The 13,233-nt window shown below is 44.1% G+C and overlaps 1 protein-coding gene across 1 annotated transcript in view; it reads right to left on the bottom strand.

Annotated features, from left to right (window-relative positions):
- The window catches only part of DCAF13 (DDB1 and CUL4 associated factor 13), a 32,891-nt gene that overhangs the window by 987 nt on the left and 18,671 nt on the right, over positions 1-13,233 (bottom strand). Inside the window, exon 10 of the mRNA XM_088442590.1 lies at positions 38-201. Within this exon, the coding sequence (XP_088298716.1) occupies positions 38-201 (164 nt within the window). The remainder of the gene's footprint in view (positions 1-37; positions 202-13,233) is intronic.

Raw genomic sequence — 13,233 nt, forward strand, 5'->3', positions numbered from 1 at the left:
GCAAAGGCTTAGAACGCGCAGGAAGAGATATACGTACTTCTTGCGGCGAGAGTCCCTCATGGCGCGCTGTTCCTTTATCTGGCTGTATATGGCTTTGGGGAGGTGTCTGTGTTGCGCAATTCTCTTGATCTGCGGGTGATGCTGGAATTTCTCCTTTAGCTTCTGGTTGTAGTTCTGTGCTGCCCTCTCTCGTGGTGATAACTACGAGACACAGGCAAAAGTACAAGTGTTACACAAAGACGTCACTAAACTTATAGATGACCAGAGAACAGTCACGGGTATTCGATCCAGCCAGTGCTTTTACAGAAAAATGGGCTTCTGTGACCTAAAACCTTACAATAACTATGTACATGGTGACACGCATAGAATACGGATGGACGGTAGACACCGCATTCGGTATGACTTACCGCGGGCCGCATGGCCAGCGGTTCAAATCCTGGCAACGGAAGCCCGACAGAGGACGAAATCCTGATCGTCCTAAAGGTAAGTATAAACTAAACTAATTTTACCCCCTAAGCCTAACCCTAATCCCCCTTTTAAGTGCCTAAACCTAAGACCCCCGGGGGGGTGCCTAACCCTAGCCCTCCGAGCCCCTAACCTAAAACTCCCCCCCCCCCTTCCAGCGGCTGTCCGGTCTCCCGGCGTCTGTAAAATGACGGCTGTCTAGATTTATACGCCTGTCATTTAACCCTCTCTGGGATTAAGTAGTTGGGAAGCCGGCTGTCGGCATTGTGACAGCCGGCTTCATGAACGTATACCGTAGATACCGACACTTAGAGATAACATAATATTTAAGACCTTTAATGCATTGTTTGGCAACTACACTTCCTGAAACCTTGTTTCAAACCACCACGGTGCCTTTAGTAGAATAGCAGCATTAGTCTTTAAATCATGTCAGCTTCTGTACCACAATGATCCTGATATACTGTACACGTGTGCCACAATCCATCTCACAACAATAATTCAGAGACTTTTTTTTTTTCTCATCATATTACAAAATCAATGAACATGTATTCTCTTAAAAAACAATCCCCCCCCACCCCTTCCCTCCAAAAACCTGTAAATCATTTTGGAGTTTAAATAAAGCAAATCAGAATCAATTAATCACAAATCTAAACCAATCTTGGCCAAGTTCATCAGAGATATTTTTAGGAATAGAAATGAGCCTGTTCCAATGTATCTGAATCACGCTTTGTCTATAAATCACATCTGCTATTTGTTTTAGCTGAAAAAGCAGCATGGCAGGAACCACGTACAGTTACTGAAGCACACCTAATCAGTGATAGAAGTCCACATTTCCTCAATGATTGATACCCTTGGTTTAAAGAAAAGATAAAAATAACCCCCCTCCAATAAATAAATAATAATAAAAAAAAAATACAGTGTCTTGCAAAAGTATTCACCCCCTTTGCATTTTTCATGTTTTGTTGTCTCACAACCTGGAATTAAAACGGATTGTTTGAAGGTGTGCATCACTTCATTCACAGAACATGCCTACAACTGTGAAGTTGTGTTGTTTCTAATATTGTGAATCAAACAACATTTAGGACAAGATAACAGAAAACTTCAGCATGCATAAGTGTTCACCCCCTTAAAGTCAGTACTTTGTCGAGCCACCTTTTGCGGCAAGTACAGCTGCAAGTCACTTTGGATAAGTCTCTATGAGCTTGCCACATCTTGTACCTGGGATTTTTGCCCATTCCTCAAGGCAAAACTGCTCCAGCTCCTTCATAGAAAAAAGTATGGATATGAACAGCTCTAAGAAACCTATTGGTATATTATGAACCAATTGCAATAAACAAATCTATATATAAATAATTAAAAATGTATAACTCAAAGAGAAAATATCAAATAAAATCTGTATAACATCAATACATATTATAATCAATCATATATAACTGTATGGCTTGATTGAAAGTATCAATTTATTAGAATCCAAATATATGATAAATATATGCTTCATGGATATTATCACAATGCAGACATTATAAAATAAAAAATAAACATTAAAAATAAAAATTCACTCCAAATGAGAAAGGAAAATGTCCGTGAGAATAATAAGAAACAGATAAATGAATGAATATAGTAATGGTCTCTCCTGAGGTATTATTAGATGTGCAATATAGTAACAGTCACTGGCCTACACATGTGGATCCGGAATATTATCCAGCTAACAGTATTTACCAAACTTGATTGAGTGTCCACAGCCTAGGCATGCTGACGTTTTGAAGAAAAAGCTGGAAAGCAGTGAGTAGTGCTGGTCCGGAAAGAGAGTCCACATAGGAATCCAAGTGCTGTATTAGATGCTGGGGTGCTAAACGCGTTTCGCTGTGGTAGGTCCCACTGCTTCCTCAGTACTGAGGAAGGGTACAGGGTTACTGAGGAAGCTGTGGGACCTACCACAACGAAACGAGTTTTTCTTCAAAACGTCAGCATGCCAGTGCAGAAACTTCTGCACTATTTCTAGGCTGTGGACACTCAATCAAGTCTGCTCAAGAATATCAATGTATTTAGCACCATCCATCTTTCCCTCGACTCAAATCAGTTTTCCAGTCCCTGCTGCTGAAAAACATCCCCACCACAGCATGATGCTGCCACCACCATGTTTCACTGTGGGGATGGTGTTCTTGGGGTGATGGGATGTGTTGGGTTTGCGCCAGACATAGCGTTTTCCTTGGTGGCCGAAAAGTTACATTTCAGTTTCATCTGACCAGAGCACCTTCCTCCATACATTTGGAGAGTCGCCCACATGCCTTTTGGCAAACTCAAATCGTGTCTTCTTATTTATATATAAGTCATGACTTTTTTCTGGTCACTCTTCCATAAAGCCCAGCTCTATGGAGTGTACGTCTTATTGTGGTCACATGCACAGATACACCAGTCTCTGCTGTGGAACTCTGCAGCTCCTTCAGGGTTACCTTTGGTGTCTGTGCTGCCTCTCTGATTAATGCCCTCTTTGCCCGATCTGTGAGTTTTGGTGGGCGGCCCTCTCTTGGCAAGTTTGTTGTGGTACCATATTCTTTTCCATTTGATGATGATGGATTTGAAGGTGCTCCGGGGGATCATCAAAGATTTGGATATTTTTTTTTTATAATCCAACCCAGAATTGTACTTCTCAACAACTTTGTCCCTGACTTGTTTGGAGAGCTCCTTGGTCTTCATGGTGTGATGCCTCTTGCTTAGTGGTGTTGCAGCCTCTGGGGCCTTTCAGAAAAGGTGTGTTTATACTGACAGATCATGCGACACTTAGATTTCACTCAGGTGGACTTCATTTCACTAATTATGTGACTTCTGAAGGTAACTAGTTGCACCAGAACTTTTGAGGGGCTTCATAGCAAAGGGGGTGATTATTTTATTTATAAAGATTCCTATATATATATATATATATTTATTTATTTTTTTCTCATCTCACTTCACCAAGTAGACTATTTTGTGCAGATCCATCACACAAAATTCAGATTAAAAAAATAAAAAGCCAAGGGGGGGTGAATACTTTTGCAAGACACTGTGTATAACATAAAATGGAATATATTTTCCCCATTTGCCACATCTATTTGATGACAACACATTAAAGCTTTGCAATAATACTAATGGGCACATAAGTCTCCAAGCAGGGGCTCTACTAGTCCGTGCTCCTGAATGTAAAAAGCATGCTTGTCCACCAGCAGTGAGCAGGTCAGGGTGTCCCTTACTGTGATTTCTGGATGGGGGAGAGCTGAATACAGGACTATCCAGTATCTTTGTCACATATCACTTCCAACGCTTATATCTTATTGGCCAGTGAATAATTAGATGGCACCGGTAAGCAGAGCTGTAGTAGTGAGCAGTACTGCTGATATTCCCCATGTAGGGTGGTTCACCACTGATAACTGGCCTTGCTGGAGTAAGTGTCTTCTATTAGTGACTACACTACACACTTGGGGTTCTAGATAATGGGCCTGTGCCGGAGGTCTTACAGCAATCTGGCATTACTCCTACTTCCAAGTTTGTCCTAACTTTAATAAATCACCTTCTGAAAGTTCAACAAATCATTAGCACAAAGAATATATTTGCCCTGGCAATAAGGAGAGTTTTGTCTCGCGTCGTCCCTTGGCCGGACAGTGCAATCCGTCTCATTTACAACAGAGTGAATGAGTGCCTGATACATGGCTTACCCTGTTTGTGTAATAATGAGAACATCAGAATACACTGTATCTGGGGTGGACAATCACACAAATGGCTAGCTTCAATGCCATTACTTTTCTCTCTGCTGTGTAAGACACCTGAAAAATGTGCATTTTCCCAAAAGGTTCAGAGACTGCTCCTCTTTATCACTCTACGCACACATAAAAGTGAACTCGTCACTGTAAATCAAAACGGTCTGAGCCAATGCGACATATATACTGTATATATCACATCATGCTAGCCACTTGCTATGCTTATTTTTTGACGTTCCTCTTTATCTTTCTACTCCCCAGGGCTGTATTTTACATACAGAGCTAGAATAAGACTCGTGTTTATGGCAGGAGAGAGATTATTTTATTTTAATCATATAGAGAAAATAGATCAGAAGAGATACTGTGAATGTACGGCAAGTCACCCGATACTAGGCTAGCTAACAGTTTTCCTCTGTGATTACATTATTATTACGCAATCAAGTGCTTGGGAACTGATCCTTAGTAAATCTACTCCTAGGAGCGTAGAAGTATGTGACTGCCATTGTACGGTTATGCTGGGTACACACTAGACGATATGTCGCCCTATCCAGCCGGATCGGCCAACATATCCGGCACATTGTCTAGTGTCGTCAGCGATATCGCCCATCAGACCTGCATGCAGGTCTGACGAACTACATAGTTAGTGAAGGCCATGCTGCATGGCCCCCCATTGTCGCTGCCGGCATCGGCAAGTGTGTACGCACTTGCCGATGCCGGCACCCCGCTGGGTCCAGTCGCTTACGAGGTCAACGCACACTAGACATAGTCTATTGTGTTAAAGCCATTAGGCTATAGGAGAAAAAATAAGATTTTCTCTTACCGTAAACTCTTCCTTGTAGCCCATCTGGGGGATGCCATTACTTCTGGGTTATGCGTAGTGAGGTGTAGAGTCGGACACTAGCTTAACTGAAACTGGCTCCCACCCACTATATAACCCCTCCCCTTCTATTGTAAGCTCAGTCTATGTTAAACAAAGTCGGAGGAGACCCATGGAAAGAACTGAGAAACCAGAAACCAACAGGTATCTAGTATGAAACCAAAGAAGGGAGGGATTGCTGCATTCGCCAGATGGACTCCAAGGAAGAGATTTTACGGTGAGTAAAAATCGTATTTCCTTTATCATCCATCTGGGGGATGCCATTACTTCTGGGACATACCCAAGCAAGCCAATTAAGGATGGGGGAGCGTCAGAACTGATAGCTTTAATAATTTTCCATCCAACACTGGCATCCCTTGTGCCAAAATGTATGGAAGCTGTAACATTTTTGTAAAAGTGTGTACAGATGATCATAGCGGCTTTGCAGAGCTGCTCAACCGAGGCACCATGCCGTATAGCCCAAGAAGCTCCGACAGCATGAGTCGAGAGGGCCCGAATTGAGGCTGGAACAGTCACATTTGAGGACAAATATGCCTGTAGGATGGCAGAAGTGACCCATTTAGCGATGGACCCTTTTGAGGCTGGCCAGCCTCTTTTTGGTGCATCGATTAACAGTAAATCCGTACGCCTCAAAGACACAGTACTGTCCAAGTAAATGCGTAACGCACGAGCCACATCCAATAGTGCTAAGGAAGAAGCTTCACTAGTCACTGAATGCTGGCGAAAAGCTGGAAGGACAATATCTTGGTTAATGTGGAAAGCAGATAGCACCTTTGGCAGAAAGGAAGGTTTAGTGCGTAACACTACCCTATACTTATGAAAAAAGGTAGACTTACCTAGATAACTCCTTCTCTTTGAGGTCCATAAGGATACTATGGAGATATTGTGGTTGGAAGACCAGGCACCAAATAGTTAAAGCTTCTGCTCCCAGAATACCTCGGGTCCTCCTCCATATATACCCCGCTCTTAGCCATAGAACTTCATTTTAGTAAACAAGCCTCAAGACAGGAGAAGGAAAGATGAGAAGAACAATCATACACCAGAAACACTCATACTGATAGAATATAACCCAATGAAGCCAGGTGCATCAGGGTGGGTGCTCTGAGGACCTCGAAAAAAAATGGAGTTATCTAGTTAAGTCTACCATAACTCTAATTTTCTTCTTCAGAATCTATAAGAAAAGTGTGGATAGAACACCACGTGGCTGCCTTAGACAACTGTTCAGCGGAGGCACCACGACTAAATGTCTATGATGGCCCCATTAGAACGTGCTGTCACTGTGCTTGGAACAGAGAGATCAGCCTGTGTGTACACCTGAGAGATAGTAATGTGTAGCCATCTCGCCAGAGTCTGCTTATTAGCTGGCCATCCTCGTTTGTGAAATCCGTATGATACAAAAAGAGTGTCTGATTTTCTAACAGAGTTTGTTCGCTCATAGATACGGAGAGCACGAACTACATCCAGGGTGGCTTCACCTACAAAAAGGTCTCGAGCCTGAAAAGCTGGAAGAACAATTTCTTCATTCACATGAAAAACGGGACACTACTTTAGGAAGCTAACCCTCCCATGTACGAAAAACAGCTTTATCCTGGTGAAAAATTAAAAAAAATGGGGTGCGACAAGAGAACGCTGCCAAATCCGTGACTCTGCGAGCAGAAGAAATAGCAAGAAGAAAGTGTCTTTGTTGTTAACCACTTGAAATCCACAGGGTTCAAATGGGGAAGTTTGTAGTCCCTTAAGAACCAAAAGACAAATCCCACCGTGCTGCCAGTGGAACAAAAGGAGGCTGAATTTGCAAAACTCCTTGGGAAAAATTCTAACATCTGGTAATGAAGCAATCTTCTTCTGAAAGCAGACTGCCAGTGCAGAAACCTGCACACTCAAAGTGGCCAGGCGTAGACCTTTGACTAATCCTGCCTGAAGAAAAGCCAGTACCCTGGAAATGCTGAATATCTTAGTATCATATTTCCTATGGACATACTATTGACCAACAGAATACCAAACTCTTTAACAGATGCGGGCAGAGGTAGGCTTCCGTGCCCTAATCATCGTTTGACTTACAGAACTGGAAAAACCTTTCGCTTGTAGGATAGAAGATTCAAGAGCCACGCCGTCAAAGCCAGACGGGGTAAGTCCAAAATGTCGGCAGGGACCCTGCGTTAGCAGATCCTGCCATGGAAAACGAGGATATGACTGTCTATGGACAGATTCTGGATGTCGGTGAACCAATGACGTCTGGGCCAAACTGAAGCCAGTATTACCGTTCTGCCTTCATGCTTGAATTTTCTGAGAACTCTTGAGAGTAGAGAATCGGAGGAACTTGAAATCCCATCTTACTGCCAGGGTGTCCATCAAGGCTGCTGATGGGTCTTGGGACCTGGACCTGTACCTGGGGACCTTGTGGTTGTGGCGTGATGCCATGAGATCTCTCTCTGGTAGACCCCGTTTGTTTATCAGGAGTCGAAACACTCCCGGATGGAGAGACCACTCTCCGGTGTGTATGTCCTGGCGGCTTAGGAAGTCTGCTTCCCAATTGAGTATGCCCAGTATGAATATTGCAGAGATGGCCAGAAGATGACGTTCTGCCCAAATCAGAACCTTTGTCATTTCTTTCATGGCTGCATAACTTCTTGTGTCTCCCTGATGATTGAGGTAGGCCACTGTAGTCGCATTGTCGAACTGGATCTGGACCGGCCTGCCCTGGAGCAGGTCCTGTGCCATGACCAGAGCTCTGCATACTGCTCACAGTTCCAGAATGTTTATTGGCAGATGACTTTCTTGATTTGTCCATCTTCCCTGAAAAGTGTGATGACCTGTCACTGTCCCCCATCCGCGATGGCTGGCGTCAGTGGTGAGAAGCACCCAAATTGGAATCCAGAACGAGCGCCCTTTGTTTAGATGATTCTTTCTCAGCCACCACAGGAGAGAGTTACGAACCTCTTCAGTGAGGATCCTCTGAGACCTTATAAAATGATGCTGTCGGTTCCACCTGGAGAGAATCAATCTTTGTAGAGGCCTGGAATGGAGGTGGATACATTTGACCCCAGTACCTGCATTGCTAACATAATGGATACCCTTCGCTTGTGTAGCACCTTGCGTATTAGCAATGATAGATCCGCAATCTTGTCCTCTGACAGAAACACGCTTTGTGCCCGAGAATCCAGAAACATTACCAGATGTACCATCTGCTGTGTTGGAGAAAGTGACGATTTCTTATAAATTGATTATCCGGCCGTGCCTTTGTAGGCAGGCTATGGTCATTTGAAGATGGTTTTGTGTCATAACCGGAGTCTGTGCCAATATCAGCAGGTCGTCCCGATATGGCAGAATTCTGACTCCCTGACGCCTGAGATAGGCCGTCATGACTGCCATTATTTTAGTAAATACCCGGGAAGCCATAGATAGGCCAAAGGGTAGAGCCTGAAATTGGTAATGTTGCTGAAGGACAGCAAACCGTAAGAAATGTTGGTGGGATGGTATAATAGGAACATGCAGATATGCATCCTGAATGTCCAGAGAACCATGTAATCCCCCAGCTCCGTAATAATTGACCGGAGAGTTTCCATCCGAAACTTGGGTACATGGATAAATTTAGTATAGGCGCCATTCAGTTTCTGAACCAGAAACAGATTGGAAGAATAACCCCCTTCCCTTCCCTTCGACACAGGAACCGGGATTATTACCTCTGCCTGCAGCATGGAGTGAATAGCTTCCTGAAGGGCCAAGGCCTTGACTGGATCTGATGGAAGATTTGTGCAAAAAACCTTCATGGGGGGGCTGTATATCTTGAGGGCATGCCCTTGAGAGACCATGTCTCGGACCCAGGCATCTGTAGTTGTCTGATGCCAATAATCCGCAAACTGAAGAAGAAGTCGGCCTCCCACCCTGGGATCCCCAGGAGGGGGTAAACTCCATCAGGTCAAGGGCTTGTTGTCCTACTTATAAGCTTGCCAGGCCAGACCTCTTAGTTTGTCGCTTAGACCTGCGGAAACTAGTCGGACTAGAGGAAGACTGTTCGTTTGCTCGTCCCTGAGGCTGGAAGGACTGAAAAGAAACCTGCCTAGATCTAGTCTTTGACGTAGATAGTAGACCTGCAGATTTTGAAGCCGCCAAAGTAGTGATTATATTGCTCCAAAAAGTACCTCTCCATAGAAAGGCAAGACTTCCAGTGCCCTTTTTGATCCTGTATTAGCTTTCCAAGATCTTAACCAAAGGGCCCTGCGTGCCACTATTGATGCTGCGGATGCCCTAGACACTAAAATTCCAGCATTGACTGCAGCCCCTCCCAGATAGGAAGCTGCTTCCCGTATGTGGGAGATATTCATCATCTGCTCTCTGTTAGCATTTGGTAGCGAATCCTCCAATGCCCTTACCCATTCTTCAGCAGCATTCAGTTGACGAAAATATTGCTTTAAGACAGGCTTCAATCTTTTTATCTGTGGAATCCTTCAGTAAAGACGCTGCTGGGATAGGCAATGTCGCATTTCTGATTAAATGTGTTACATGAGCATCCACAGTAGGAGGTGGCTATAACATCCTTCCATGAAGGATGCATAGGAGGTGTAAACATAGTATAGTGTGGACACCCAATCCAAGGAGGCATCGTAGGAGCAGCCATACGATCCACAACCTTCATCATAACCTGGGACAAAGAAGAAACCCAAGATGGTTCTTGTCCAGGAACAGGAAACTAGATTGGTTAGGTGTTTATAACAGCCAACACAGAAACCATCTTTTACATCCTGAGAGGACACATAAGCCGTACATGAATTACATGGAACCAACACAAGTTGCTCGACCTCCTGTTTCCCTTTATCTTTTGACATGGTCAATAAAGGCAATTATTGCCTTGTTATGCGACAGCCTTCACAAAATCTTTTTTGAATGTGAAGTACTCAGAAAGAAACCTCCACCTAAAAAGGATGGAAAGAAAACAGTGATAGTTACAACTGACAGATTTAGAAATAAAAGACAGTGTCAATCAGCAGCTAGCAAACAGTCACATACAATGCATATGTAATATAATTACAATCGTCTCTAAATCAACTACAGCAACGCACAGGGCGCACTGAGCATGGACCGTGAGCATCTCATATACACATGGAGGGTAGGTGGAGCAACACAGACGGGCAAAACCCTTCGTAGGGACTGCGTCTGGAAAAAAGCTGCCTGGGGAGCGCCTACCTTCCCTAGGCTGCGTTAACCAGCCGGGTACATTGGCCTCATGGCAGCAGAAGCGTCTGCTGCCAATCCCCTGCGTCAGACGATAAGGCCCCAGCTGGTGTAATGAGGATGCGGACAATCCCGGGCCCTGACAGCAGCGGCTTCTGGTGCATCTGACACCAAAAGCAAAGACTGCCGCTCTCGATTCCTCGTAAGCGAGGAATCACCTGACATCTCCGCACATCCGATGCAGTCCAGGTCGCAGCATTGCTGCTAGCTAAGCTCAGCCGCAACCCGCCAAAATCACCAGCACAATTACTGATGTTGCGGCTCAGCGGAGATAGATGGTATTTGTACTGCTGACTCAAACATAAGAAAATAAACTAAAACATAAAATAAAAGCTTAAGACTGCCACGGCAGTCCCCTGCTGCAAAGGTGCGTCTTGATCCTGCAGCACCAAACGAACAACTGAAGAAGTCCTATGGCTTGGGGAGGAGTATATATGGGGAAGGACCCAGGACATTCTGGAAGCATAAGATTTAACTGTTTGGTGCCTGGTTTCCAACCATAATATCACCATGGTATCCCTGTGGATCTCTATGGACCCCGAAGAAGAAATAAGAAGCAGAGCTTTACAAGAAAGAGCCGCTAATTCAGATTTCCTTTTGGCCATTGCTACGACCCGAAGAGTAACAACCTTCAAAGTGAGATATCATAATTCTAGAGATTCCAAAAGGCTCAAACGGTGCCGTTTGAAGTGCCGCCAAATCTGAGTTCAAGTCCCAAGGAGGAACCGGTGGGATATAAGCAGGCTGTATGCGAAGAACCCCCTGCGAGAAGGTCTGAACTTCTGGAATGGCTGACAATTTCCTTTGAAACTGGATTGAAAGGGCCGAAATTTGTCCTTTAAGAAAGGATAAATCTAAGACCCTTAACCAACCCTTCTTGTAGAAAAGACAAGAGGCGAGACATGGTGAACATTTCAGGTTTCAACTTGTTTTGTTCACACCAAGAAATATATATATTCCAAGTCAGATGATAAAATCTGGTTTGTGATCCTGTGTCATGGTTTTCACCAGACTCTGAAAACCCTTTGTCCCTCAAAATATTGGATTCAACAACCATGCCGTCAAAGCAAAGCGAGGCAAATCTGGGTGACCAAATGGACCCTGAAGTAACAGATCTGGACACAGGAGCAGATGATAGGGAATGTCTGCCAACATGTTCCGAAGAACTGCGTACCAAGGAGGGTGCAGTCATTCTGGAGCCACCAGAATGACCGGCTGTGCCACCAATCGAATCCGCTGAATTACCTTTGGCAACATTACCAGAAAAGGAAAGATGTATTCCAGCTTGCATAACATTCCACTTTTTAGCCTTAAAAAACTCTTTGGTTGCTTTTGCAGTATGCTTCGGATCATTGTCCATCTGCACTGTGAAGCGCCGTCCAATGAGTTCTGAAGCATTTGACTGAATATGAGAATATAATATTGCCGAAAACACTTCAGAATTCATTCTGCTGCTTTTGTCAGCAGTCACATCATCAATAAATACAAGGGAACCAGTTCCATTGGCAGCCATACATGCCCACGCCAAGACACTACCACCACCATGCTTCACTGATGAGGTGGTATGTTTTGGATCATGAGCAGTTCCTTTGTTTCTCCATACTCTTCTCTTCCCATCACTATGGTACAAGTTGATCTTTGTCTCATCTGTCCATAGGAGGTTGTTGCCGAACTGTAATGGGTTTTTTAGATGTTGTTTGGCAAACTCTAATTTGGTCTTCCTGTTTTTGTGGCTCACCAATGGTTTACATCTTGTGGTGAACCCTCTATATTCACTCTTGTGAAGTCTTCTCTTGATTGTTGACTTTGACACATATACACCTACCTCCTGGAGAGTGTTCTTGATTTGGCCAACTGTTGTGAACGGGTTTTTCTTCACCATGGAAATAATGCTTCTGTCATCCACCACAGTTGTTTTCCGTGGCCTTACGGGTCTTTTGGTGTTGCTGAGCTCTCCGATGCGTTCTTTCTTTTTAAGAATGTTCCAAACAGTTGATATTTCCACACCTAATGTTTTTGCTATCTCTCTGATGGGTTTGTTTTGATTTTTCATCCTAATGATGGCTTGCTTCACTGATAGTGACAGCTCTTTGGATCTCATATGGAGAGTCGACAGCAACTGATTCCAAATGCAAATGTCACACCTAGAATCAACTTCAGACCTTTTACCTGCTTAATTGATAATGAAATAATAAGGGAATAGCCCACACCTGTCCATGAAATAGCTTTTGAGTTGATAGTCCCATTACTTTTGGCTCCTTAAAAAGTGGGAGGCACATATAGAAACCGTTGTAATTCCTACACCGTTCACCTGATTTGGATGTAATTACCCTCAAATTAAATCTGAAAGTCTGCAGTTAAAGCACATCTTGTTTGTTTCATTTCAAAGCCATTGTGGTGGTGAACAGAGGCCAAAATATGAAAATTCTGTCAATGTCCCAATATTTATGTACCTGACTGTATGTCTGGTGAACCCCATCTGGCAACTATTTCAGCAAACACCTTCTGGTGTAATTCCCATTCACCTGGATGCACACTGTGGCGACTTAAGAAGTCCGCCTCCCAGTTGTCCACCCCTGGAATGTAAACTGCTGAAATAGCTGGAGCCCAATTCTCTGCGCAATGAAAGATGTGAGAAACCTCCCTGATTGCTAGCCAGCTGCGTGTGCCACCCTACTTGTTTATGTAAGCAACTGCTTGGTATTGGCATATCGAATTTCCCTTAATTCCAGAACATTGATGGAAAGAGCGGCTTTCTGGACCTACCACAGACCCTGTAAGTGCCTGTCCAGAAGTCCCGCCCCTATCCTTTAAGACTGGCATCTGTGGTGACAATGGTTCAGTCTTTTACTGTTAATTGGCAACCTATGTTCAGATTTGCCTCCTGTAGCCACCACCGGAGAGACTGCTGGGTCTGCCGAGATAATC

The sequence above is a fragment of the Taudactylus pleione genome, unplaced genomic scaffold (assembly GCF_031769625.1).
Source record: "Taudactylus pleione unplaced genomic scaffold, aTauple2 ptg000314l, whole genome shotgun sequence".
NCBI classification, from domain to species: domain Eukaryota; kingdom Metazoa; phylum Chordata; class Amphibia; order Anura; family Myobatrachidae; genus Taudactylus; species Taudactylus pleione.